Source organism: Cygnus atratus, chromosome 1 (assembly GCF_013377495.2).
Source record: "Cygnus atratus isolate AKBS03 ecotype Queensland, Australia chromosome 1, CAtr_DNAZoo_HiC_assembly, whole genome shotgun sequence".
Taxonomy (NCBI): domain Eukaryota; kingdom Metazoa; phylum Chordata; class Aves; order Anseriformes; family Anatidae; genus Cygnus; species Cygnus atratus.
The window spans coordinates 74,983,663-75,010,578 of record NC_066362.1 but is presented as its reverse complement, the minus strand read 5'-3'; the positions used below and the strand labels follow the sequence as shown (position 1 = coordinate 75,010,578).

The following is a 26,916-nucleotide window of genomic DNA, read 5'->3' as shown; positions in this document are numbered from 1 at the left end:
TTTTTTGGCCATTCATACAAGCTCAGGTAGAGAACTAGGGAATTTTACAGTTCCTAAAACCCTTCCATGTTCTAGTGTCTCTATATAAAAGACTATACTAAAGCCTTTTACCGATCTCTATCAATGTGGGTTATATTCAAGGATGTAGGTTTGTATTATCTACCATAGATTATTAGGGGTCCAGAGGGTAAAAAAACACCTAGGAAAATACTTGATTAGGATAGTTCCAACACTGACTGCTTGCTTAAGTGGATGTGAAATAGGGTGTTTGGGAATAGCCACAGAAGTAGGCACTGGAAGGTTTTCTAACAACAAAAAGCAGAATGTTTTGGACTGTTTGCTTACCTGCTTTAATGTTACACCAGGCGCATAATTCATGACTGTGAAATGCTTCTCATAGTCATCCAGGTCATCAAGGGAAAACGCCCTAAGGAATAAAACAATTCTTTAGTTTCCAAGGTATCAGATTTAACTTTAAATCCCTTCAATCTAACAAGGTGAAGAATTTAATTACCGATTTGAAAAGCGCAGCCAAAATACATTGTAGATATATAGCTTGAGTGGTTTTATGGACCGCAGCAATACAACATAACGGATGTCAAATTTAACCATCCCCACCTCTTCTCGGTGAAACAAGACTGGATTTTCAATATATTTGCACACTACCTACAAGAAACCAAAAACACACAGTAAATATAATTCAGCTGAAGTGTCCCTGGACCTTGAGGACCGAAGATATCCTTATATGCATTTCAGTTTCTTTAGAAGCATGCATGAATACATTATGTTGTTGTGCAAATAAGTGTGTTTTATCAAAACTCTGGAACCAGGATGGGGAAGCTGGAAGGCCAGAATATACTTATTTCTAAGAAAAAAAGTCACAAAAATAATTGTATTTATAATATTGGTGACCTTATTGTTTTGAAATAGAAGCGCAAAGCACTTCATGCACTTCTTTATTCCAGAAAATACACGCGGTTTGCACTTCACCAGAAATAAAGCTTCGGTGACAGTCTGACATTATGACCACATATTGCGGAATCCCTAGACATATAATAGAGTTTTTTATATTGTCGGCAAAGAGTGCTTTATGCTGTCAAGCAGAGCTGTGGATCAACACTAGTGATCAACAGGGGACAGAAGCAATCATGTTCCAAAATTCATGACCAATGCTAACTATAGTTAGTGTGTTCAGTTTAGTCTGAGGATTAGCATTAAAGCACTAACACGCTGGAACATCCATTGCTGTCAGAGCATATTTTAAAGAAGAAAACACCAGCTTCTTTGGGGCAAATGGAAGTGTCTTCATCACCGCGACAAAAGACACTGATTTGAATAATTAATTCTGAATTGATTTATGTAGTACACCTATAGTCAACATAACAATTTTGAAGAAAATAGATTTCTTTCCTTGTATTCTTCAACCACTTCCTATAACAGTTTTTTCAGCTATCCCCTTTAAATCTTATTCAAAGACATGATCTCTAACCTTTGGGCTGCTTTCCCTATGCCTGATGATATTGTTAAGGCTGTTGGTGATGTGGATGTCCAGGCTTCTGGCCAAGTTCCATGGTTTGCATATCCAGTGATTGTCTTCTCCTCTGTGAGAGACAGAAAGCCAAAGCCTATAAGCATCCACCTCATTTATCTGTCTCAACATCCACTTGAACTGATCTGTGTACTCTTCTGTTTAAATACTTCATGAATCTGTGCACTACAGTGCAAGATCTAAGGACTTTTGATTGACAGCTAGGAGCAGTGGTCTTAGGTGAAGGAGAGAAAAGGTAGTGGTAGCTTTCACTGATCTTTTCAGTTAGGGACTAGCATCTCCTCACTGCTGATTTTCTTCTATGAGATTTTCTGATATTCTTCCAAAGAGAACACCTCATCAACAGGACAGCATCACCATGACGACACAGAGGTCATGGTACAGACATCACTCTGCCAGGAGTCTGACTGCTCTGGCACATATTCACGCAAGTTTAAGTTGATTCCCTAATAGCACCTCCAAATAATTCACATTAAATGACATCACAACTCTCCCCTTCGGGAAGAAGTCAGAAAATATCTCAGCAATTCATATTGCAAAAAAACAAGAACATACCATCATCTTCTCACTTTTGAGTACCCAGTCACCTCAAGGGGGCAGTATTTCTTGAAATATCTTCAAGAACAACAAGTAATATGCTGGTCTTTATTTGATGCATCTTTTTGATTAAGGGCAGGGTGACATGTGATGTCTTTCTTTCCTCAGTTAATAAATGAAAGCATCCCAAGAAACTGCTTGGGCTTTATGATAAACAGCACAAACTGAGCTGAAGTTAGCGGTGCTAACTTAAGACAGGAAGTTTCACACAAAACAATACCTCCTCCTTCCTTCTCCCTTAAGTATACATACTGCATTCGTGCTCAATCCTTGATATTAAAAAGGAATTTAAAACAACACAGACTAAGGACACATGGAAGGAATGCACTCTCCTGGTTATGCTAGTCAAGAACAGAATCCACAGACCAAAGAATGGCCAAATACCTGGCAGCTAACACTGTAAACAAGAGCCACCAAGGAAGCAACTTCTCAGTCAGAACACTTCATGACAGGCATTAGACCTCCTGACAGGCTTAAGAAATTATTCCACTAGCAGTACCAAATGCTCTCTCTTTATAAGAGAATCTCAGCTTCCCTATTAAGACTCGAAGGGAGCTGCAGCAGCAGAAAGAACACGAATTCAAAATTCTAAAGCTCCACAACTTTTTTATGCTAATACTAAAACTCATTTTTACTTTCACATTCATACATAACTGAACTACTTTAACCCTAAACATTTTTCACTTCAGTGAAAGAACAACTGGTACTGGTTCCCTGGGGAAAAAAAAAAAAAAAAAAACATTTGTTGCAAATACATTCTGATCCTTTGGATATCTAAGACTTGACTTTTCAAAAAAGAAACAGCTACAACTCTGCTGTTAAAACCATGACAAGGGTTTTTGTTTCAGAAAATGCATTACTTACCTACTCTTACAGTAAGTAACTAAAAAGTTTCTACTTTCCTCATAAAATTTACTTGACCATAAATGCAACAAGAGCAAACTCATGGTGGTGCAACAGTTTGCAAACCCTAGTACGTATGATGCTGGTCTTTGGGGAAAGCAGGATCAAGAAAGCAAAGAATGTAAGGAAGCAGAAACATAAACCACCTTCTTTCACGTTGCTGAAAGTAACAGATGAACTGCGGCAATTCTGTTTGGAGATTAAAAGTACGAGGCAACCATCTTGGCCCATCTGGTCCTCCAGCTCGTCTAGATATGGATGCCAGGCAGTCTTTGACAGTCAGGAGGTTCTCACATGGGAACTGATTCAGCATTACTTCAGGTCTTTCCTCACTCAGCTTCCTACAAAACAGAAGTTTTGAGGGAGAGGGGAAGGGCCAGGAAGGCCTTTGGGAACACTTTTTTTTTTTATAGCAACAAAAAGATTTGTATTATCAGGGAAACAACTGCAACCTGTAATCCTTGAAGTGTGAGAAGTTGTAGAGGATGTCTGCTTCTCTCTCGTTGTCTGTGAACACAAAGCGGGGATGTGTTAGGCTGTTGAGGACTTGCTGAATGTCTGTGAAAACCCTAGAAGAAAGAGGCATATGAAGAAGAATGTCAGGTTCGTTTCTGAAACTGAACAGATTGAAAAGTTTTTTTTTTTTTTTTAAAGCTTGGCTTCCTACAAGAGTTATGCATTACCAACACATTATCTGTGAGAATCTCTCAACCCACAGAAAAAATAAAAAGTGGGAAAGATTAGAAAAAGGTGTTTTGAGACAAAAATCTCAGCAAGTTTAGGTCTTACAACTTTCATGAAAACAGCAACTGAGACTAGTGACTAAGTCTCTGATAGAGAAGCACTAATTTTTTTTTCTTGAGGAACCACTATATTCTTCCTCCTCTACAGACCTGTTCTTATCAGATGTGTAACTTTCCTTTCCACTTCTACTACTAACTGGTTGGAAGATATGTTCCCCTGAGAAAGATCTCTCTGGAACAATGAGCTGCTGAAATAGCCCAGTCATAGGGGGAAACATTCTTCAAAAAACAGTATGTAAGATGCTTTGTTTATTTCCACAAATGTTTTGCATAACTCCATGTGTGACATATTACATTGGTTATACTATTTACACTGGAGTCTAAAATTAAGAGAAATACATTCACCACAAATGAGGAGAGTCTGCCCTGGCATCCTCGTTGAAAGAAATAGTCTTTCTTTCCCTACTACTGCAACTGAGTGAAGTTAGTAACTTCATATAGCCCTACCAGCATTTCTTTCTGCAATATTTGGCTTCTCCTTCTAGACCAGCACAGCTGAGGAAAGTACAACACCAAATTTGATAAAGGACTCAGTACATGTTCCACCAAATTCATCTCATATGCATGCTAAACAAATATCTACTGGTTTGGAGCAACTTTTAGTCCTTGCTGAAGCAAATGGGATTCAAAGCAGCGACCTGAAGGTAAAAGGCCTCATAATGCTGAAACAAAGTCTTGTAGAATCCCATATCCTCAACAAATACAGCAATACATACGACCTGGTCTAGTGGAAAGTGTCCCTGCCCACAGCAGGTAGGTTGGAGTTAGATGACCTTTAAGGTCCCTTCCAACCCAAACCATTCTATAATTCCATGAAAAAAAAGTAAAATTTAAGTTGCTCATACAGTCCCAGATCAGTCCCTTGTAAGCACACCCTACAATACACAATATCCTCCCACAATAACACCAGCCCCGTGTAGCTAGATCTAAATGTAGCTTATAGCTCTTAGTGGCAAGGGGATCATCAGACCTACATAGCAAACCTATTCTGCTTGTTAGAATCATTGAAAAACTAGGACCAGCATTAGTTTATTTTTCTTTCCTGTGATTAAGCCCATTGAGTATAATATGGAAATATTTTGTCAACATATTACACTTTTTTGGTGGTAGAGTGCTGGAATGCTTGTCCTCAGGACTCACTTCAGGAAGTGACTCAGGAAGTCACTTCTGCTCCAGGCTGTGTGAGCAGCGTCTGGTCTCTAGCTGAGGAAAGGGGAGTAGAAGTAACTCAACCAAGTGGTTTGCTTTTCAGAACGAGTATACCAATGTGGCTGGGTAAAGCTTGCATATATGATGGTATACATTTGGAGTAGAACCATGGCTAGGGTTGGGCTGAGGCTGTACAGTCGTTTGGTTAGTTATGTGCAAAGACAGTCCAGCTATAGTTGCCTTCCCCAGGAAGAAAGTGAAAGTCGTTCAGAATTAGTGGTACTTTGAAGCTATGAAGAGGCTCAGGTAGGACTCCTTTGCATGAGCTACCACCAGAGATCTTCAGATGCACTAACAGGTAAAGCTTTTTTTTTTTTAAATATATATATTGAAATTATTGAAAAAGTCAGTAGGGAATCTTTTGTTCTCTCCAGTTGCAGCTACAGAAAACACCTTTGAAACCTCTGGTTCATCAGTCAATGGCTCTTGCAACAAATTTCCAAGTAGGTCAACAATAAGGCTGAACCAAACATAGCCTAAGGCATTAAAATTGATTAATCATTGGTTAAGACCAAACAAAAACAACCTCCATAGCAAAACCCTTCACTCAAGTCATAAAGAGGTGATGGTATAAAAAAATAGTGCTGTAACAAAGGCCTGAGGACAAGGCATTTGACCTTTGACAGCAGAAAATGTAGCCTGGAAAATCAGGCAGCATCTGGATAACTCCAATAAATCTGTATTGAACATCACTCTGTGGGTATCATTTAATCAGTCAGGTGTTTTTTTTTGAGGAGGGGATTTTTTTTATTTTTTAGTGATTGTTTTTGGTTTCCTCCTCCCTCTGCATTGTTCTTATTCCACATTTCCAAATACATAATTTAGTAACAAATTCCCATTGCTGGCTAGGTGCTGAACAGCTACTCTTCTCAGCAGAAAGAGCATGATGTTCAGCTGAAAGGTAGGTCACCTTGTCTTGCACATCCAAAAAAAAACTTCCTTCCAGTGTTAGTTCACGTAAATGTTTATTTACACCACACAAGTACAAGTAGCAACCTGCATTCAGTCACTCTGAACAGCATGCTCTTTAGAAATTCTTGTAATCTTTTTCTTCCTGGTTAACTATTGAAAGCAAAGAGCGTCTTAAATAAATTGTTACCTCTCTTTCAAAAATTTCTCACTATAACAATGAGCTGCTTTTACAGACACACAGAAGATTGCGGTATATTCAATAATACATAGTTACTAAACACTATTAAAAAGACTTTTAAAATAGCTTACAGCTATACACAGTACTTCAGAAGTACTACTCATATTAGCAATAAAGTCTGCTTTCTTCATCTTGAATTCTTGCAAAGAAATTCATATGCCAGAATTATAGTATCTTAAGACTTGCTTACAGAGCATACAAAAATGCAGCAAGAGACAAAAGATATAGGGTAGCTCAATCTACCTCCACTAAGAGCAAGAAGGCCACCAAAATAAGTTATTTGAGGTACGCATTATAGCTGCTTGTTGAGGTTAAGATTAGGGGGCCATTCCACTCAAAGTTTTTAAATCACTCCATGCATTCTACATACAATACTATTAACATAAAAGTCTTGAGACAGTCAAAGGCTCTGGAAGGCAGAAGACTTATTTTCAAGACTTAAGCTCTCACACAAACACTACATAGAATGAATGCATTTCTCTGTCAACACCTATCACTGAGTGATAAAAGTCAGATTCCTTTAGGGACTCGAGTACATCTAGTATTAATGCATATATTTGAGAAAAATATGGGCTATACACATCTACTGAGCTTCTCATGTCCCCATCTGCCTGTCCATGGTGACACCCTCAAAAACTTTAGTTCTCTGAATGCACTGCAGGACTGCAACTCCTGCTAGAGCATCTGGACTCTGACGTACTACCCTGCTCCTGGAGGAAGTTTAGTAGATGAAATTCAAAAAACACAAGAAGGACCTCCTATGGAGGTCCTCCTAGGCCTATGGAGGCCAAACCGCTCTTTTTTTCTCCTCTTCAGACAGGAACTGGGTAAGGAAGAGGAAAGGAAGCTCCGTATTAGTGCATGGACAAGCTGTTGACAACATTTCTCAGAAACAGAGTAGGAGGGATCTGGCATGTGTTTCCCTCCCTGCCTCCCTGATGTTAATGTTTAACATCATACAAGATACAAGAGAAAGAGGTAGCAGTGAAAAGCTGACACTTCTCAGCAACCCCACTGTTTTTCTCTATCTTTATTAGAATGTATGCCTGGGTCTCCATTATCTGAAATAGAGGTAAGCAACCTGGATGAAAAAAATAGCTTCTTATCCTCAAGTCTGGTAGTCAGATCTCAATTGCATAATGAAACCGAGACCATCACTGAGCAAGGCAAGAAATGCCTCTCAACCTTACAGGACCAAATTTTCAGTAGTACATCTCAAGTAAAGTTTATCTAGCAAGTAACAAATCCCTTAAACACATGAAGCTGGGGTGTAAGTATATCTGCCAACCATGTTTTAACCTACTTTTATCCCTTATGCAAAAATTCTGCAAGCAAGGACTTGGATCCCAGTGTCAGACAGCAATACCATGGAGCAAAATGCACAGCACATACTATGTAATATATGTTTTTCTAGAATAAAACCAGTAATAATGCAGTCTAGTCATGCAGTGCCACTGGTTTTGCTCACAGCCCTTTGAAATTCTTTATTTGTACAATGTTCTTCCAGCTTTCTTCTGAAGTAATTTCATACCATACACTACTACAGCACATATACAATTTTAAGCATAACAGGCTTTGACATGGTTCTCCTGTTCAGCAATCTCATCAGAAGAGGCATGGAATTAGTCTGTTATATTAACACAAAGAAAAGCACCTGCACCACAGTCACATGCTATACTGCAGCAGAGAAGTCTTTAGTCTCTTATATACTTTAGTTATACTCCTTAGTAAAAACAAACATTAAAAGAAAGCATTTTGCAACTTTTATTTTGCCCAGAAGGTGGCACTTTAATAAAAGTTAGTTTTTTTCCAGAAATTCTGTAAGTGACAATCCATTTACCCCAAAGAATCTAACAAGAACCCGTAAGTCAGAATGATAAGTGGGTACTTGCCTCTGTTGCTCACAGCTAGAAAAGGCTGATCTACTTGAGTACACTGCAGTTATTATACTTAACCTTGGCAAGAAAGCATTTTGTTTGCAGATACGTACTTGAAAACTTTGTCTTTGTCATAAACTGGTGGGTTTATTGCTATAGGCAGTTTCTCCTTATTTTCTGCTAAAATAGCCTAAAAAAAGTTAATGAGTTACAATAAGTGGGCAGTCTTGGATCAAACGTCACAATAATCAGCAACTTTGAACAGCAACTTAAATCAAAATGAATTTTAAAGTGTGCATAATCGGGTTTATAGAAGTGATTGAAAAACAACACAGTCTTTAAAGAAAAACTACAGGTAAAGTATTCAACACGATTAAGTGTTACAAAACTTACAAAACTTTAAGGATAATTTTCTGTAATTCCTTAACCTCACATAAATATTAAAATACACATGTACACGTGCATTTGTAGCCACAGTAAAAATTACAGTCCACCTACATGTCTTACTTAGTCTACTGCCTGGTTCAAGAGAACTCCACCAAAGCTGCATTTTCAAAAGAGTATTACGTTGTGTAATGCCCAGAAAAAAAGCCAGTACAAGAACAGAGGTAGAAAGGAATCAGAGTAAGAGGCTATTGGTAAAGAAGGAACAAGAGGTATGGCTTTAAGACCAGGGCTTATCAACACTATCCAAGCACCCTGAGAAATTTCTGCTTTTAAGCATTAAACAAAACACCAAACCACACATAGTCACACACACTAAAAGGAAGTTACTGTATGTCCAAGGGAATGGAAGGAAGACTGACCATTTAGGTATGTTTTATTATAGATAACTGAAAAAAAGCACAGAAGGCTGGAAGTTCTGCTCCTGTAAAACTGAACAGAAGGCTTTTTGCAATCTTCAGCAGTAAGCATGCATCTCACTCCACTTTTTACAACTCTGATGAAAAAACACACATTTGAATCACTGCTACTATCCTGACGCACGAAGTAGCTTACAAAAACTCTGGGATGGGACAAATGCAATGGAAGAAACCTGAGTAGCTGCTGTTCTGCAACAGCTCCCTGAGTTCTGGCTGCCACAGGCTGACCATGCAAGCTGCAGTGCTGAAACGCCTGTCCAGCCACAGACATTCCGCTCTATCTTTAAGGCTGTTACAGAGAATATAATCCTATTTAATGGGAAAGCATAAATAAAAGCAAATCCTAATCAGAGATCTTCTAAAAATAGACTGGACAGTACAAATACATAATAACTCCTGTAGTCACCTAAGATAAGGAAAGAAGCCTGTACTTTTAAGAGAAGACTAAAATTTTCAGAACAGTAGAGGATTCATTAACATCTATCCTGAAATTCAAGTTCAGGGAGCCACTGCAGAACTACAAATACCCTGGTCTCCCAAGAGGTATTTCTTCCATCCCAGACACTTTGTGAGAAACTGCCTCCTCTGACTCTGCTTTCTGCAATCATTGCCCAATCACACTACCCATAGTACCATTTAAGTCACAGACTCTGTGGTCTGTGTTGAAGAACAGAATTAGGTAAAAGGACAAAAACCAGGTGAAAGTTAATCTGCAATATTGCTATAACAACTCAGATTCTTCTATAAAGATTGAAACTTTTTTTTTTTTGGCACTAGATCATCTTTAAAGGTCCCTTCCAACCCAAACCATTCTATGAGTCTATGATTCTATCTAAAGAGAAATGAGAACCAGGAAAGTAGCACCCCCGTTTTAAAAAACAACACAGATAATTTAAGTAATTATTTGTACACAGGAGTGAAGCATTCCCAGTTGCAAAAACTGTACAGAGGTAGCAGCAAATGTCATTGTGAAACAGTATGACTTGCAAAAAGATTTTCACACAACTACATTTCCTTGCAAAATTGCTGTCTCACATACTAACACTGTAAACAAATCTCTGACATAGTCCGCAAATTTTTGTGCATATAGCTCTGCTTATGTGAAGACAAGACAGCTAGGAGTGTGTGCCAAGTTATTCTTCACTGGTCTGTCGCCAGCTTAAGACTTTAATCTACAGCTAAAAATTTTAGAGTAAAAGAGCTCTGTTGTATGGTTCTAGCATAAATACTTTATTATCATCTCAATAGCTGAGTGGCAGAGACACAAAAAGAGACAAAAGGATGCTCTGAAAAGATGCTTTCAAGGTGGGGTGGGAAAGGAAGATATTTGGCTCATCTGCCACACATAGCTCTTTAGCCTGCACTGATCATCCCAAAACAGAATTAAAACACATGCAAAAGAGTGCCTTATCTGAGATACAGGTACTTTTGCTAAGAGAACATCTGCAGGGCCAGAACCATGCGAGCATTGTTCCTCATCTGTAAATACAGAGTATTTACATCTATCCTGCTTCCAAAAAGTGCAAAATCCCAACCAACTAATCTGACATGGGTTACAAAACAGCCTAGCTGTTCTGAGTGTATACCTTTACTTGACAGAAGCAGCTTAACTTCATTTTTGCCTAGTTAATAATGAACTGGATCCAGCATTTTCTGCCCATCCTCCATGAAAAGCAGCAGGCAGTTGGTATAGGGCACAGATCCATCTTGAGAAGCTGCACTTTGAACACTGTTAGCAGCCAGTACAGCATCCTTATATGGATCAGGAATCACACTTCTGCCTTCTTAAAAAAGAATCTCATGCAAGCTTGGTTCATGAAAAGGAGATTCCAAGCAACATTTATTTCATATTCTTAAAATATCACAAACCCTTAGTGGAAAGGAGTACTCAAAACAGGTTAGATCAGTACTTTATAAAAGGTGCATCAAATTTCTTACAAGTACATGGAGAAGATTGTTGATATTAGCCTTGAACGTGCACTGTCAAGTAAAAAGTATACATGCGTAACTACAAGGCTTTATACCAAAAGTCATCAAAATCTCACATTTACATGAATGATTCACAATGTAAACCCGTCTCTTTCACAGTAGCCAAAGAGCAAAATGAGTCAGTAACTTTAGCTGGTACATGTGTGACAGCAGAAAGGGGGTCATGACCAGCAATAACGCTGCTGTATAGCTGCTATGTACCACAGAACAGCATGCTGCATTCTCCGTATACATCAAGTAATATACAATGTTGTCGCTACTCTAATATTTAGTGATTCTAAACCACATTCAGTGAATAACCAGGCTGAAAAGTATAACCACTCCTAGCATACCAAAATGAATCTTCCTGTAATTCAAGACTGACCAGAAGTGCTATAACAGAGCCAGTGAGTAAGCCTATTAGGCAACGCCTTGCACTGTGCTTACATTAAAAATACTAGGGAGTAATGCGGTAACATTATAAGACATTTGATTTGCTTCAGTTTTGAAAATTACATATTATATACAAGATACTTCTTGTCTCACTATGCTTTGATTTTTTTAGTTAGCACATAAATTCTGAATTAATCTTTAAGCCTAAAAAGAAACAGAATTCTTGAAAGCTTTTTAGACACTGTCTCTTTAAAGATATAAAAGATGAGATTTGTTAAACTCATACCTGGTAATGCTCATCCGATGGCTCTGGGGTAAAACAGTTGACATCCAATACCCCAGCAGGCACCCATGGTAACAAAACACACTTCCTGATCAAGCGATCTGTTTCCCCATAAGCATAATCACGAGTCACTTCATCTGCAGCAAAACAAGGAGTCTTTTAGGAGTAGCCTTCTATTCTCCACTTAAAATCCTCCTCATACCTCAACACACACATGACAGCTGAACAGTTAGTAATACCACAAATTTTGTAATTATATCTAATTTTGCATTTAAAGAACTATATTAAAAGGGCATTACCTTACATTTACAAAAATTAATTCCAAATTAGATGACTTATGACAGTTTAATCACACAGCTGAACATAATCACACCCTCTACATGATGGGGGCATAAGGTGGCCTACAACTAAGAATAGAGGCACAAAGTTGATTTGGCATTTCTCCACTTGAGAAATGTGCTTGACTGACTCAGAGATACAAACACAAAGAAGTTTTCTTAAACTTTTGGATGCCTGAAGCAGTAGTTTCACTAAGGCAGTGATGCAAGATTTAAGTGCTCTGTCAATAAAACATGAACATTATTTGATGGATAAAGGACTGCTAGGAGGTACACATCACATAAATTATGGTGCTGGAAATATCAGAACTTTGAAATTTCATAGCTTTAGAAATATGCAGTCATTTTAGTCTTGAAGTACCTATTGTGCTGTGAAGTGCTCAATTATTTATAAGAATATTGCGTAACTTTTGTTGTGGGCATTAAAAAACAGACTCAGACACACATGCTTACCACCAGTTTCAAGATCTCTCAAGGGCCAGAGAACAGTGTAAGCAATTTGTTGAGGCATATAGAATAGTGGTGCTGTTGCAAAGCTAGGCTGATCTGAATGCTGAATGCGCGATCCAAATTCATCCATAACATACCAGACAGGAACCTTCTCCTCTGCAGTCTGAACAATTAAATAGAGTGAGACATTCTGCACATAGTAATTGCAAAAAAAGCAAAGCACTGCAAGACAGAAAGCACTGGCAGTACTCTCTACACCATTTCTGTTTCCTACTCTACTCAAGATTGTGAGCAGGTGCTAAGTACAGAGTAACATTCTCATCTCTGCAAGTCTGAGACTAAGCCAGTCTAGAATCCAGGCACTGTGAAAGCTTGGCAAGCCTGTTCCCAACTCAATGGCACAGTACCATCCTCCTCCTTATGCCAGCATATCTACTGCTTACCAGACCAACTTCCCCTGTATCAAACAAATCATTTCAGGGAGTTAAAGCAGCAGAATACTGTTTGTTTTCTCATAGGGATAGTTTTCCTTCAGTTTCTATTAGAAGGAGTTTGCTACAAGGAGGAGTTTGAAGTCCACAGCTGTAGCAATGAAAGAGAGCAGAGCTGCCCCATGCTACAACAGACACAGACACAGATTTCTAGGTTGGAAGAGACCTCAAGATCATCGAGTCCAACCTCCGACCTAACACTAAGTACTCCACTAAACCATATCACTAAGCTCTACATCTAAACGTCTTTTAAAGACCTCCAGGGATGGCGACTCCACCACCTCCCTGGGCAGCCCGTTCCAATGCTTAATAACCCTTTCGGTAAAGAAGTTCTTCCTAACATCCAACCTAAAACTCCCCTGGCGCAACTTTCGCCCATTCCCCCTCGTCCTGTCACCAGGCACGTGGGAGAACAGACCAACCCCCACCTCGCTACAGCCTCCTTTAAGGTAACTGTAGAGAGCGATAAGGTCGCCCCTGAGCCTCCTCTTCTCCAGGCTGAACAAGCCCAGCTCCCTCAGCCGCTCCTCGTAAGACTTGTTCTCCAGACCCCTCACCAGCTTGGTCGCCCTTCTCTGGACTCACTCGAGCACGTCCATGTCCTTCCTGTAGCGAGGGGCCCAAAACTGAACACAGTACTCGAGGTGCGGCCTCACCAGAGCCGAGTACAGGGGGACAATCACCTCCCTAGACCTGCTGGCCACACTGCTTCTTATACAGGCCAGGATGCTGTTGGCCTTCTTGGCCACCTGAGCACACTGCTGGCTCATATTCAGCCGACTATCAACCAATACTCCCAGGTCCTTCTCGGCCAGGCAGCTTTCCAACCACTCATCTCCCAGCCTGTAGCTCTGCTTGGGGTTGTTGCGCCCCAGGTGCAGGACCCGGCACTTGGCCTTGTCGAACTTCATACAGTTGACCTCAGCCCATCGCTCCAGCCTATCCAGATCCTCCTGCAGAGCCTTCCTGCCCTCGAGCAGATCGACACACGCACTTAGCTTGGTGTCATCTGCAAACTTACTGAGGGTGCACTGGACGCCCTCATCCAGGTCATCGATAAAGATATTAAAGAGGACCGGCCCCAGTACCGAGCCCTGGGGGACGCCACTTGTGACCAGCCTCCAACCAGATTTGACTCCATTCACCACAACTCTCTGGGCCCGGCTATCCAGCCAGTTTCTAACCCAGCGAAGCGTACGCCAGTCCAAGCCCCGAGCAGCCAGTTTCTTGAGGAGAATGTTGTGGGGAACGGTGTCAAAAGCCTTACTGAGGTCAAGGTAAACCACATCCACAGCCCTTCCCTCATCCACCAAGCGCGTCACTTTGTCATAGAAGGAGATCAGGTTCGTCAAGCAGGACCTGCCTTTCATAAACCCATGCTGACTGGGCCTGATCGCCTGCTCGCCCTGCAAGTGCCGCGTGATGACCCTCAAGATAATCTGCTCCATGAGCTTTCCTGGCACTGAGGTCAAACTGACAGGCCTATAGTTACCCGGGTCTGCCCTCCGGCCCTTCTTATAGATGGGCGTCACATTGGCTAGCCGCCAGTCAACTGGGACCTCCCCCGATAGCCAGGACTGCTGATAAATGATGGAAAGCGGCTCGGCCAGCTCCTCCGCCAGTTCTTTCAGTACCCTCGGGTGCATCCCATCCGGCCCCATCGACTTGCGCACATCCAAGCTTCTTAGCAGGTCGCCAACCATTTCCTCATGAATAGCAAAGGCCACATTCTGCTCCCCATCCCCTTCCGCCAGCTCAGGGCACTGGGTATCCAGAGAACAACCGGTATTGCCGCTAAAGACTGAGGCAAAGGCGGCATTAAGCACCTCAGCCTTTTCTTCATCCTTAGTAACTAGGTTTCCCCTCGCATCCAGTAAAGGATGGAGATTCTCCTTAGTCCTCCGTTTCGCATTGATATATTTGTAAAAGGATTTTTTGTTGTCTTTAACGGCAGTAGCCAGGTTGAGCTCCAGATGAGCTTTGGCCTTTCTAATTTTCTCCCTGCACAGCCTCGCTACATCCTTGTAGTCCTCCTCAGCGGCCCGCCCTTTTTTCCAAAGATTATAAACCCTCTTTTTTCTGCTAAGCACAAGCCGCAACTCTCTGTTCAGCCAGGCCGGTCTTCTTCCACGCCGGCTCGTCTTTGGGCACGTGGGGACGGACCGCTCCTGAGCCATTAAGATTTCCTTCTTGAGGAGCGCCCAGCCTTCCTGGACTCCTCTGCCCTTCAGAACCGCCTCCCAAGGGACTCGGCCAACCAGCGTCCTGAGCAGCTCAAAGTCAGCCCTCTGGAAGTCCAATACAGCAGTTTTACTGGTCCCCTTCCTGGCCTCGCCAAGAATAGAGAACTTTACCATTTCGTGGTCACTCTGTCCAAGACAGTTTCCGACCACCACATCTCCCACCAGTCCTTCTCTGTTTGTGAAGAGAAGGTCTAGCGGGGCACCACCCCTGGTGGGTTCACTGACCAGCTGCGTCAGGAAGCTATCTCCCACGCTCTCCAGAAACCTCCTAGACTGCTTTCTCCGTGCCGTGTTGTGTTTCCAGGATATATCCGGGAAGTTGAAGTCCCCCACGAGGACAAGCGCCGACGATTTTGCAACTTCTGTCAGTTGCCTATAAAACTCCTCATCCGTCTCCTCATCCTGGTTCGGCGGTCTATAACAGACCCCGACCAGGACGCTAGCCTTGCCGGCCTTCCCGCGGATCCTAACCCACAGGGATTCAACCTTATCATTCCCAGCCTGGAGTTCCACAACATCAAAAGATTCTCTAATGTAGAGAGCCACGCCACCACCCCCTCTGTGCTGCCTGTCCCTCCTGAAGAGCCGATAGCCAGGCATTGCAGCACTCCAGTCATGGGAGCGGTCCCACCACGTCTCCGTGATGGCAACCAAGTCGTAGCCTTCCTGCTGGACGATGGCTTCCAGCTCCTCCTGTTTGTTACCCATGCTGCGTGCATTAGTGTAGATGCACTTCAGCTGGGCCATCGCCTTCTTCCCCAGCCTAGCCATTGTTTCCCCCGGCACGGCTCCAACAAGCCTTGTTTGAGCCCCGTCCCCCTTCTCGCCTAGTTTAAAGCTCTCTCTATGAGCCCCGCCAGCTCCTGGCCTAGGATCCGTTTTCCCCTTGGAGATAGGGACCCATCTGAGGCCATCAGGCCGGGTGCCGAGTAAAGCTCCCCATGGTGAAAAAACCCAAAATTTCTGTGCTGGCACCAGCCTCTGAGCCACCTATTAACCACGTGAGCTTTCCATGTCCTCTCCGTGCCTCTCCCTCCCCCCGTAGGGATAGACGAAAACACCACCTGCACTCCCGCTCCCTCCACCAATCGTCCCAGCCCCCTATAGTCCTGTTTGATAGCCTTGAGGCTTCTCTTTTCAAGATCATCACTGCCAGCCTGGACTATCAAAAGCGGGTAATAGTCAGAGGGGCGAACCAGGTTTGGAAGCTTCCTGGTAACGTCTCTGACCCTGGCCCCAGGGAGGCAGCAGACTTCCCTATGCGTGGGGTCAGGCCGACAAATAGGGCCCTCCGTTCCCCTGAGGAGGGAGTCGCCCACAACAATCACCCTTCTTTCTTTCTTGGTGGAGGCAGTCCTGAGGCACGGAGTCAACTTCCTCACCTCAGGCATCCTCCTGGGCAGGCTTCCTACATCGTCCTCACCCACCGGTCTCTCAAGCTCCAGGGCCTCAAACCTATTGTTCAAGGGCACCTGGGAAGGCAGCGCCGGAAGGGGAGGGCATCTCCTGCGAGGTCGAGAGGGGACCCGTCTCCATTCCTCCTCAACTCGCAGGTCCCCTCCCTCTGCCCGATGGCAACAGGGCAGGGGGTCCACCCCCCTTTGGGGCGTCTCACCCCGGTCCCTCTCCCTCCGGTCCTGCAGGGAGTCACTCCACCAGTCTATCTCCCGCTCGCACTCCCTGATATCCCTCAACCTCTGCACCTCCTCCTTGAGTTCCGCCACCATGCGGACCAGGTCGTCCACCTGCTCGCACCTCACGCAAGCAGTCCCTCTGCCTCCCGCCGATGGCAGCAAGAGGCTCAGACACTCAGCTAGCTAGCTGTGAGACTGGAGGTTGCATCAAAACATTCCTACCTGCAACACCTATGATAAAACCCAGAATGAATGAATAAGCCTTAAATTGATCGTTAACACTACAGTCAACCTTTTACAGATACAGACATGGAGGCATGGGGATTAGACTTAAGCTGTTCAAAGAGTTCAGTGCCAGAAAGGGAATCAGAAGTCACGTTCAACTATAGGTTGAATTGTCTTCCAGGACAGTGTGGTAACACAGATAATTTCACCTGACCCATAAGCCACTCATGACAATATGGGAAACAAAGACACGGGGTAGAAAGACTGAGATGTACTGCTCAAGTCTGCTTTTTAAATATAAAAAAAGCTATCACAACAATCCCCTAGACCAGAATGTCTTCACTCACAATTACTCAGAGCTTTTTAGCATCCCAACTAGGCTTTAGAGACTCACCCCTTGAGAAAGTTGGTAGGTCTGATTGTATTTCCACATTTCCTGCAACACTTGCTCAATACTGCCCTCATCTGGGATCTCTCCATGAAAGTCGATGCACATGAGATTTGCCATTCTGTGAAGTAAACCAGGTATGTGAAGCAGCTGCTGGCGGGCGTGTTCAACACGGTATGTCCAAGCATGGTCAACGAGGAAAATGCTTAAAGAGAATTTTGTTAACATTACAACATTATATTTTTATACGCAAATGGCCATTTTTTTTTTTCTGTGAAGAAGAGCTACAGGTCCTTGTAGACAGTTTGACAACTAAGTATTCTCTTAGTCCCAAAGTACTCCCCAAGTACACAGCGTGACATTACAGGTTAAGAACAACTTCCCAGCAGTAACTTACACATCGCTTTTGTTCTAGAAAGTTTATCGTACATTAGTTAGCAATTCTATGAAAATGAGGAGCAAACACAGAACAGGGTGCTCATTTTGTTAGCCCAGTTCTTCTTAATATCGTGGAATACAAAACTTACTTTTTTTGACCATTATTAATTCCACTGCATCAACCTGATATTCTTGCCTGAAGAAGGTAAATACAATGTTTTGCGAAATTATTCAAAGACCTTGCTAGCCACGAACTCTTTAAAACTATGTGGAAAGGTGTGATCATTAGAAGCCTATGTAGTAGACTAGTCCAAAAATAATACAGTTTTAAGGTCTTTGATTGTTTCTTTTTGGCCTTTTTCCCCCCTAGAAAAAAAGCATTGTTTAAAAGAATTACCAACTAAATCAAAACCATACATAACTGGCAAGCCTCTCCGTGACAAGTTTATTCCTTGTGTAAGCTGCATGATTTTTACAGCAAAAGCCTACTCATTTAAACAGAAGGTTCTCCACATGTTGGTTATATCCTCTTACTGAATCACATCAGAGAAAAATCTGAATTCTACTTGCTAAACCCCCTCCCCAATTTTCAGTAAGTTAAAAACATGTCAACTATCATGTATGCTGAGTATCCTTGAACAGTTCTTGTACCTCAGATTCCAGATAAAGAAGAAACTTCCTTTAATTTTAAAATTAAAGACTCCAGAGAATGCTAAGGTTGTGCTCCCTGGAAATTTAGTTCAAGTCTCGGTTAGCAAACAGACATGTCTGAATGCTGCAAGGAAGCCCAAGAGTATCATACGAGCTCTTTTGAATTTTATAATCTACATGTGTTCTCAGATTTAGAAAGGCAAAGACTTCAGTTAAAGCAGGCATGTAAAGGCAGATGCCTATGCTCTAAGTTTTTTTTTTTTTTTTATTATTCATCAAGGCTAAATTTAGGTAAACATACAAAGTCTAAAACTCCCAAACCTAGAAAGTATGAAAAGTCTGGCAATTTTTTTTTAAAAAACAGCTGAACATAATTATGTTTAGACCTCCAGCAGAGTTTAGACTTCATTATTTATGTATGACAAATAACCTCCTCTACGTTTGAAATTAAATGAGTGTTACAATATCTTTTTTCTTTTTATTAATCTTATGCGACTTTTCTAATTTTACAGATGCATGCTAATGTCATATTCATGACAGATAAGCTGATTCTGAAGAAAGCCAACTGTAACTTGATGCATTCAATTATGTATGTATGCATGCATATCATGCAATCACATCATCATACTTGAATTATATTTTAGCCAACTGAAGGAAATTTAATAGGCCATGCATCATTACTGAAGTTACTCAGTATAACCTTAGCTTGAGATTTGTGGAGGATACAGTTATTTCTTCAGTGTTCTTCCAAGGACACACATGCAGATACAAAGTTTCTACAGAACTCATTAAGGTAGCCTTTACTCTATTTTCTCTGTTCTATTAAACTGATTTATAAGCATCTTCCTACATAATTTAAAGAGGAAAAACTCTTAATTCATAATTTAACACTAAATTATGAGGTACTCTTTACAAGATAACCGCTTGTTTCAGGAAACGTAAAGAATCTCCCTGCTATGAAGCCTATGTTTCATAGTTTAAAAAAAAAAAAAAAAGATTTCCAAATGTTTAGGGTTTAAGACCACTCAAAGACTGAAGACCAGTTCTGAAATCACTACTCACCTATCAGGATTGGAGGCTTGAAGCCCATTCTCATTTGTTACAATAACTTTGAAACAAGGCTCATTTCCAGGATTTGGTTTCTTTTTCAATTCTTCTCCCATGTCTTCATCACCCTCTTCTTCCTCATCTACCTCTTCTACTTGCATTATCCCAAAGTAGTCACCGGCATCAAACACCTGAGATTGAAAATGCAGAGTGTCAAACACTTAGTTGAGGCACTACCATGAAATGCACAATGCAGTACTGAAAGTTACGTGTAGGCAAATTTGGCCTGTAACCTGTCATTTATTGCATTCTTAACAGATAGATGGACTACAGCATTCATTCTTGCACATTTTAATAGAGTAATGGAGTTAGTTGTTTGGGAAGTTTCTCTGCTTAAGTGACAGTAAGCTTTGTTGGTTTCTTCAGCATCAACAGAGCTATTGATGATTGTCCATAACTTTAACTCCTCAGACTTTTTAGAAAATGAGAACTGAGTATTTTTGTTAAACTTAGCTAAAATAAGCAATTTAATTCCTGCAAAAATAGTTTCATATTATGGCATGTAATGCCCAACAAAGCCAGGAGTTACCCAGGTTCCAGAACCACACTGAGTATGTTAGGACCCCTGAAAAAGAAAAAGGTTTTACCAATCAAGTTCTGAACCAGTTATGACATGTTAACGTGTTTCCTCCTCTTCTTTCCGTACTCAGGGAACTGCATATGCACACTCACCTCTGGATGAGTTGGAAGACTCTTTATACTGCTGCAAGTTAAAGTCTATACAGTTACCTCCACTGATATGCTAAAAGGGGTTTGCATTCTTTGCCACTTTAGATGCAATAACTTGATTAAAAACCTACGTAAAATGAGTAGGCCACTACACAAATTTCCTTTCTGCCACAAATCTTGCCAAATGGTGGGATTGTATACCTTTTGCAGAACCAAGATGCTACTTACAACTTTTCTGATTTCAATAAAGACATACCCGTTTTGTTCTTAAAATTACATAAAGTCTCAGAAGCCTTTTCAAATCCTTTTAAAGGGAGTTATTTTGCTAAGTCAGTTGCACTACATAACCAACCAGGCAGGAGCAGACAAATCATTAGGCCTTTTACACATAATTTTTAAAGAGGCATCAGACCTCCTAATAGCACATTCTCCATGTAACCTCATTAGAAGGTAACTGGGAAGGTGAAAGACCTAGAAGCATAACCTCTAGAGGTACTGGTTTAACATGTCAAGCCTGGGTAAGTCCCTGATGCATTGTTATTTCAAGTCATTACTTCTAGACATTGACAACTTATTAGCTGGAAAATCCCAGAGGTAGCAACAAGCTTTTACTTCTTTCTTTCAACAGAGTGTTCCTCCAAGATGATAGACTCTGCTAAACCCCAGCTGGATGGTGAGGAATTCAACCCTATGTTTGTAAAGCAAAGCCACTTAGACAAAGCAGATAGCTGCCCAAGGAGAGCAGCAAGGAAACGACACCTACTTCAGACTTCAAGTTACAGCACCCAAGCTGAAGAAGTTCCTGCAACTTGTAAGGATCTGGGGCTGGTATTTTCCTTTGGGATGAGGGGTGGAAAAAGATGCCAACAATGCATTGGCTAACTCCAAATGTACTTATTTTTTTTTGAGTAAATAAAATTATTTTGCAAACATCCTTACTGGAGACTAAAAATACAACTATTAAAAAATTAATAGCTAACTTAACATCACCCACTTCAAAAAGCATCAAACTAGCTACCAATTCTAATTTACTCCTAGCTTTCCAGTTTTCTAGAAGAGGTTATTCCTCAATAGCAAGCAATATTATGACCTCTTGCTGTTACAACAGCAGCCACCAACATTTCTTGAAGTCCCTGCTCGATTGCCTGTACGACTCCCAGACACCCCAAGCTGATTTAACCGCAGGCAGGTCTCAGCAACACGTGGTGTTCTTCCGTGGGTGACTGCCAGCAGTGCTCACGGTTTATGTCCATCAGGTTGGCTCCCAGCTGGGCCAGCCTCCAGAACCAGCTCTCTGCATGAGCACTAATCCCAGCCCCCGGCAGCAGGGCACAGACATGCCACTCCCCCTGCCAAGTGATTCTTTGCTGCTCCTGCTGCTATATCAAGAGCTTTCCCCATGGAGCTCGTTAGCCAGCAGGAGAAACAGCAGCTAGATGACTAGCATTGGTAGGAAATTAAAACCACAAGTGCAATTCACTGGAGTCTACTTGACACCTGCTACACGGTGGGCCTGTATGCTTCTTGCTCACAAGGTTTTGTCACTAGACTCTTGGCAGTGCAGGGACATGGGGCCAGCCTGCTTGCTGGCTCCCAGAGTAGCCTCTACCCATCTACCAAGCACCCACAGTGAATGCTAATAACAAGGAAGTTGTTGGCTGCATGTTTCATGAAATACCAACTCAGCACTTGGGAACTAAGAGACTCCAGACCCTCTGAGCCACTGTCTTGATCTCTCCCTCCAACATTGGATCAGTTTTATTTAGCAAAAGTGTAGTAGCTTATCAGTAATTTCCACTTTTAATACCTTTTCAGCAGAATTATGCTAAAAAAAAAAAAAAAGAAGTCAATCCTGTTATTCTGCCAACTCAGCAGCTCTCTTAAGGTAATCTTTAACTGCTCAAGACAAAAATCAGCTGTGTGAAGTCCCACCACTGATTTGAAAAGCATGACCTTTTGCTTGAAGCAGAACAGGGAGAACTCACACAAAGTACTCTACCAGAGTAAGTAATATTTCTACAAGACAAGAGCAGAGGGTTAGCAACACATTTTGGTGGCACAACTATTTGCAAGCAAGACATGCTTGGGCAAAATCCCTGCCTCTTCCTATTCAGGTGCAGTTCCAACCTAACAAACCTAGTGAACCAGACAACGTGAAACAAAGCAGGCACATGTCATGATGACAACTAGAAAGCACAGACATCTTCAGCAAATTCCTTTCACTGCAAACTGCTGCAAAGGCCATGGTAGCCTGTGAGCAACAGCATGTTTAGTAGCATTAATTGTTAGAAGGAATGCAGCACAATCAATTAGAAACCTTCATTTCAAACTTGGACAAAACTCTAAGGAGATCACATATAAAATTAGATGCAGACACAGTGTTTCCCAGTCTTATGCAGGCCACAGAAGCATGTATTGCCAAGCAAAATACATGAGTTTTCTTCAGTAAAATAGAAAACAACCACTATATTAGAAATGGAATTTTAGTGTAAGTTGTTACACTTGCAAGTTTTCGCCAGAAACCCAGAGAAGTTTGCTTCCCAGAGGCACTGCATGTTAATACAAAATAAAGAAATAAATAAAAGCAGGTTTCTTGCTCTAGCAAACACACCATGTTTTGGATGAGCAGTTTAATTTGCAGTTACACAATGCTCTCAGATGGAAGCCTACTCCACCAGATGAGGGAAAATGAAAAAACCCTCCACTTCTCTTGCAGGCATTAGCATACAGCTAGGAAGGAGGGTGCTATATGTCAAAGCACACGTGTGTTGGAAAACAGCTGCCTGGATTCTGGAGGTATGTAAGATAATATTATCTGTGTTATGGATGCAAGTTTTCCAAGTTCTGTGCTAGAAAGTTTTAATCTTTGCAACAGGTTAAGACAGATGAAGAATTCCTCCCACCTTCACATGTGAAGCAAGGGAGCTCATACTATGCTTCACATTTCACTGATTTCTTTTCCCCAGTTATTCTTCACCTAAAGCCCCAAAACATTTTCATCCTTTCCCTTCACCTCCTCTGCTGTCTTTACTGCTGCTGCTCCAGTCATAACATATTGCAACTCTATATCTACCTCCTCAAGAGCTCATCCCAGTCTACTGCATTCCCCAATGCAATTTTCCCAGGATGTCCCACTGTTCTCCATATCCTTTTGCCTTTCTTCTGGATAAAATACAGAAGCTGCAATAGTAGAGACACATGCCATCATCAGCCTGATTTATCTTCCTAAGCATCTTCCTAAGCACACTGAAATCATTACACTTCTCTCCACACGTGCCAGGGCACTTACTACAAAAGAGCACGCTCGGCTACAGCTGCAAGCAAAATGAAACTGATGGAGCATTCTGCTACCCTAGGGCATGTGCTTTCTCCACCCTGCCTTTCTCTGTCCTAGCCCCTATGAAAGCATCAGAGCTATGGTTTTCCTCATTCTACTCTCTTCCCCCTCTAAATTCCATGGCCCCCCAACAACATGCATGGATTTTGGCAACAGGACACAAACCCTAAGCCTGCGCTGCATCACAGCACAATCAATGATCCAGTTTGTCAACTACCTCTAGCTTTCTAATACTGGCATATGGCAGTGCAAAAGCCTGCAATTTTGGATTTCTTTACTGGTTTTATACTGCCTTCTACTTCATCCTGTTCCAGCACGTCTCTTCTCTTACCCCTCTATTTAAATAGGGCAATGCGTATTCCCTGCTCCGAGTCACTTGTACACATCCTTGCTGAGAGAGGTATAATATTACAGGAAGTTTGTGACTGAGTACATGCTTGAGTTGATGTAGTTTCTTTTTTTATTTTCTCTGTGAGACACACATATCCCTCTTAACAGCCGTACCAGACAAGCAGCAGTCAGAAAGCACCAGGAACGTACTCAGATCTTCCTGAATGAGTGTGCTGTAAGTATCACGTCTTTCTATGTGTCCCTCCCATCCCAGCTTCAAAGCTGGGATGGGGAAGAAAAGCATCCAAGCAATGATAAGTTAGTCTACAAGTGTATTAACCCACAGCCTCTTCTCCTTGCCCACTGTCCTGCACTTTGTGTCCAAACTTCTCACCCCATCCCACCTGTTTCTCCACTGCTGGTGGTGCCCCCCTGCATCCCACACTGTTCTCCCCATACCCTGAAGTTCTCATCAGTGCTTTTTCTTCCTCTGGGACTGCAAGATCACCTCACTCTTATTTCTCTCTCCAGACATACTCCTCCACACTCCCCACAGCTCTCCCACTTCTCCAGATAACAAACAGGGGGAAAAGGGACTCTCTGTGCTGGTGTACGGAGCCCCTTTACTTCACAGACTCCTCCTGGCACCAGCTTCAGCTGAAACAGACCAGCCCTTACAAAGTGATGGTGTGCATGTGCCTGAGTAGGACTACAGCAGGGAGGAGTCTTCCTCAAGAGAGGTCCGCAGATTTACACTGATGCATCTTCGAGTGGTGACAAGGGCTGACAGATTCCCCAAAGTTTATCCTGAGCCATGCTGCACAGCTGCTCCACAATGCTGTGCAACACAACCCTCGTGCTGCTGGGGGTGGTTTAACCCCACCCAAAACTTTCTCCCTGCTGTCCCTGCTCTCCAAAAGGTATGGGTGGCTTTGACCCGGACCAGGAACACACAGAGCAGAGTGAACACACGAGGGAAGCAGAAGCAGCCAGCCACGGTGGCTCCCAGGACACAACCCTCTGCCCACCTCCACCTACAGCGGGTAACTCACGCGTGTGCAGGGCACACTGGACAAGCCAGCTCCACGCAGAGCCGAGCGACTGAAAACACCGGCGTGGAAGCGAACAGAGATGGGAAAACTCGTGAAAAACCAACCAACCAGGGCGCAAGGCAACTCAAACCATAACACACCGACAACGCCCGGCCTTAAACACGGCCACGGCGGCTCAGATCGCAGGCTTGGTGCCAGCCGCCCCCAGCGCCGCGGGCAGGCGCTAAGATGGGCGCCGCCGCGCGGGGAGCACAGCGCAGCGGTCCTCCCGGCCCCACTACGGCGGCCGCCGCCTCTACTCCCTCGGCCGGGCCGCTTCCCGAAGGGCAAGGCCAGGAGGGAGGGAGGCGGCGGCTGCTCTGGCTCTCCCCCGAGACCCCCGACCCACCTCGCCGCGCAGCTTGCGGTGCAGGCTCTCCCAGTAGCGCGCCGGGACGCGGGAGGCGCGGAGCGCGGCGCCGTGCAGCGCCACGAAGGCTGCTAGGTCTTCCCCACCGTTCCCCGACATGGCCGACTCCTGCTGCTGCTGCCACCACCCCGAGCCGCTACCTCCGCCCTCCCCGCCGCCGATCGGGACACGCCGGGGGATGACCGAGAAGGAGGGAGGGAGGGAGGCGACGGGGCGGGGCTCGCCGTGCCATGGGGCGGCCGTTAGAAACGGTTGGTGACAGCTGTTGGGGTTTAGGGCTGAGGGGTGTACACGGGGGGGCAGAAGGCACCGTGTACGGCGCTGAACGAGTTCATTTTTAAACTTTTATGTGTTTTTTTTGGGGGGGGGGGTGACAAGTGGATTTTCACTAATGCGGCCCTCTCACAGGAAAAGAGAGAGGTGGCTTGCCCTGTTGGGTTGTTTGGAAGAAGTTTCTGGGAAAATCTTTTTTTTTTTTTTCCCTCGGATTTAACAGGGAATAGCCACCACCTGTTTGACTTGAGTCTCCCAGGGCTGCGCTGGTAGCTCGGGCCTATGCTCAGGTGTGGCTGCAAAGCTGCAGAAGCACGGCATCGATACTTGTGGCCACTCTGTGCACAGGCTGGTGGTGCTGGGTCACGCTGTGCCTGCTGCTCTGGCTAGCCAAGAGCTGCTGCTGAGAACGCCTGCATTGTCTTCTTGCTGGGCTGTCTGCTCCAGGACTGTGCAAGTGGCTTTTCCTGCCAGCCCACCCTCAAACTGAGTCAGGGTCTGATTTCAGCGCTGTTCCTGCTGGCAGCACTGGGAGGGGTGCCCTACAGCCCTGCAAATGAAAGGCATGAGCTAGAAGTAGGAATGTAGGGCCAGGAGCTGGTCAAGAAAGACCCAGATTCATGGGGATCAATCATAAGAGAATGAACGTCAACAGCACATTGAAGAAATTCCTGTTTGCCCATCTTGTGTAGCTGGACTGATGTTCTCTGTCAAATAACTACCCAGCACAGCAGTCCCTCTCTGCACATGATGAAAGAGCTATCAGGAGGCAGGTCTGTATGTTAGAGTTGTGACAGCTTGGTCAGGCACAGAGGGTATAAAGAGATGAAAATTGATGCCTGCATACTGTAACGATACACCACCGTTCTGCAGCTGAGGATCTAGCACAATACCCAGGTTGGATATCTGAATAGTAAATGCAGGCAAATCTTCCTCTTTGCCTGAGATGGTCTGCCCCACTGTGTTCTGTGTTCCCATGCTTTCACAGCACAAAGCTTTTACTAGGATGTCACTAGGAACACCTACCTGATTAAACAACAGAAGCTTGAAAAGTAGCTGTATTCCTGCCATGCTTCTCTAAGTTTGTGGATATTTTTGCTAATATTGTGGTTTGGAGAAAAAAAAAGTCTGTGGTGGTGATCTTGCACTGATACTATAAAATGTGGGAACTAGATCACTTACCAGTCCTCACATGGATCTTGCTTACCACAAAAGCTCCCAAAGCCACCCTTCCCTCACCTCTAGCTCCACTGTACACTCAGTACAGGATGGCATATTATGTATGCACACACTGTCATACAGTTCTACAGAGCCTACATCATGTATGCCAAGTTACAAGACTTGTT

At 43.2% G+C, this 26,916-nt stretch overlaps 1 protein-coding gene and 1 long non-coding RNA gene across 2 annotated transcripts in view; one reads left to right on the top strand and one right to left on the bottom strand.

The window, feature by feature from the left end:
• TTLL12 (tubulin tyrosine ligase like 12) overlaps window positions 1-25,487 on the bottom strand; it is a 29,579-nt gene extending 4,092 nt beyond the window's left edge. The window contains exons 1-11 of the mRNA XM_035540947.2: window positions 25,277-25,487; window positions 19,456-19,631; window positions 17,371-17,569; window positions 12,387-12,546; window positions 11,599-11,732; window positions 8,202-8,278; window positions 3,502-3,618; window positions 3,196-3,390; window positions 1,490-1,601; window positions 515-666; window positions 346-427 (exon numbers count right to left, since the gene is read on the bottom strand). Coding sequence (XP_035396840.1) covers window positions 346-427; window positions 515-666; window positions 1,490-1,601; window positions 3,196-3,390; window positions 3,502-3,618; window positions 8,202-8,278; window positions 11,599-11,732; window positions 12,387-12,546; window positions 17,371-17,569; window positions 19,456-19,631; window positions 25,277-25,396 — 1,524 coding nt within the window. The 5' untranslated portion in view covers window positions 25,397-25,487. The remainder of the gene's footprint in view (window positions 1-345; window positions 428-514; window positions 667-1,489; window positions 1,602-3,195; window positions 3,391-3,501; window positions 3,619-8,201; window positions 8,279-11,598; window positions 11,733-12,386; window positions 12,547-17,370; window positions 17,570-19,455; window positions 19,632-25,276) is intronic.
• On the top strand, window positions 5,022-21,053 carry LOC118245167 (uncharacterized). Its single transcript, XR_004777779.2, has 3 exons — window positions 5,022-5,359; window positions 5,911-5,962; window positions 20,798-21,053. It is a non-coding gene; the product is annotated as an uncharacterized LOC118245167 (long non-coding RNA).
• Window positions 25,488-26,916: the final 1,429 nt, after the last annotated feature.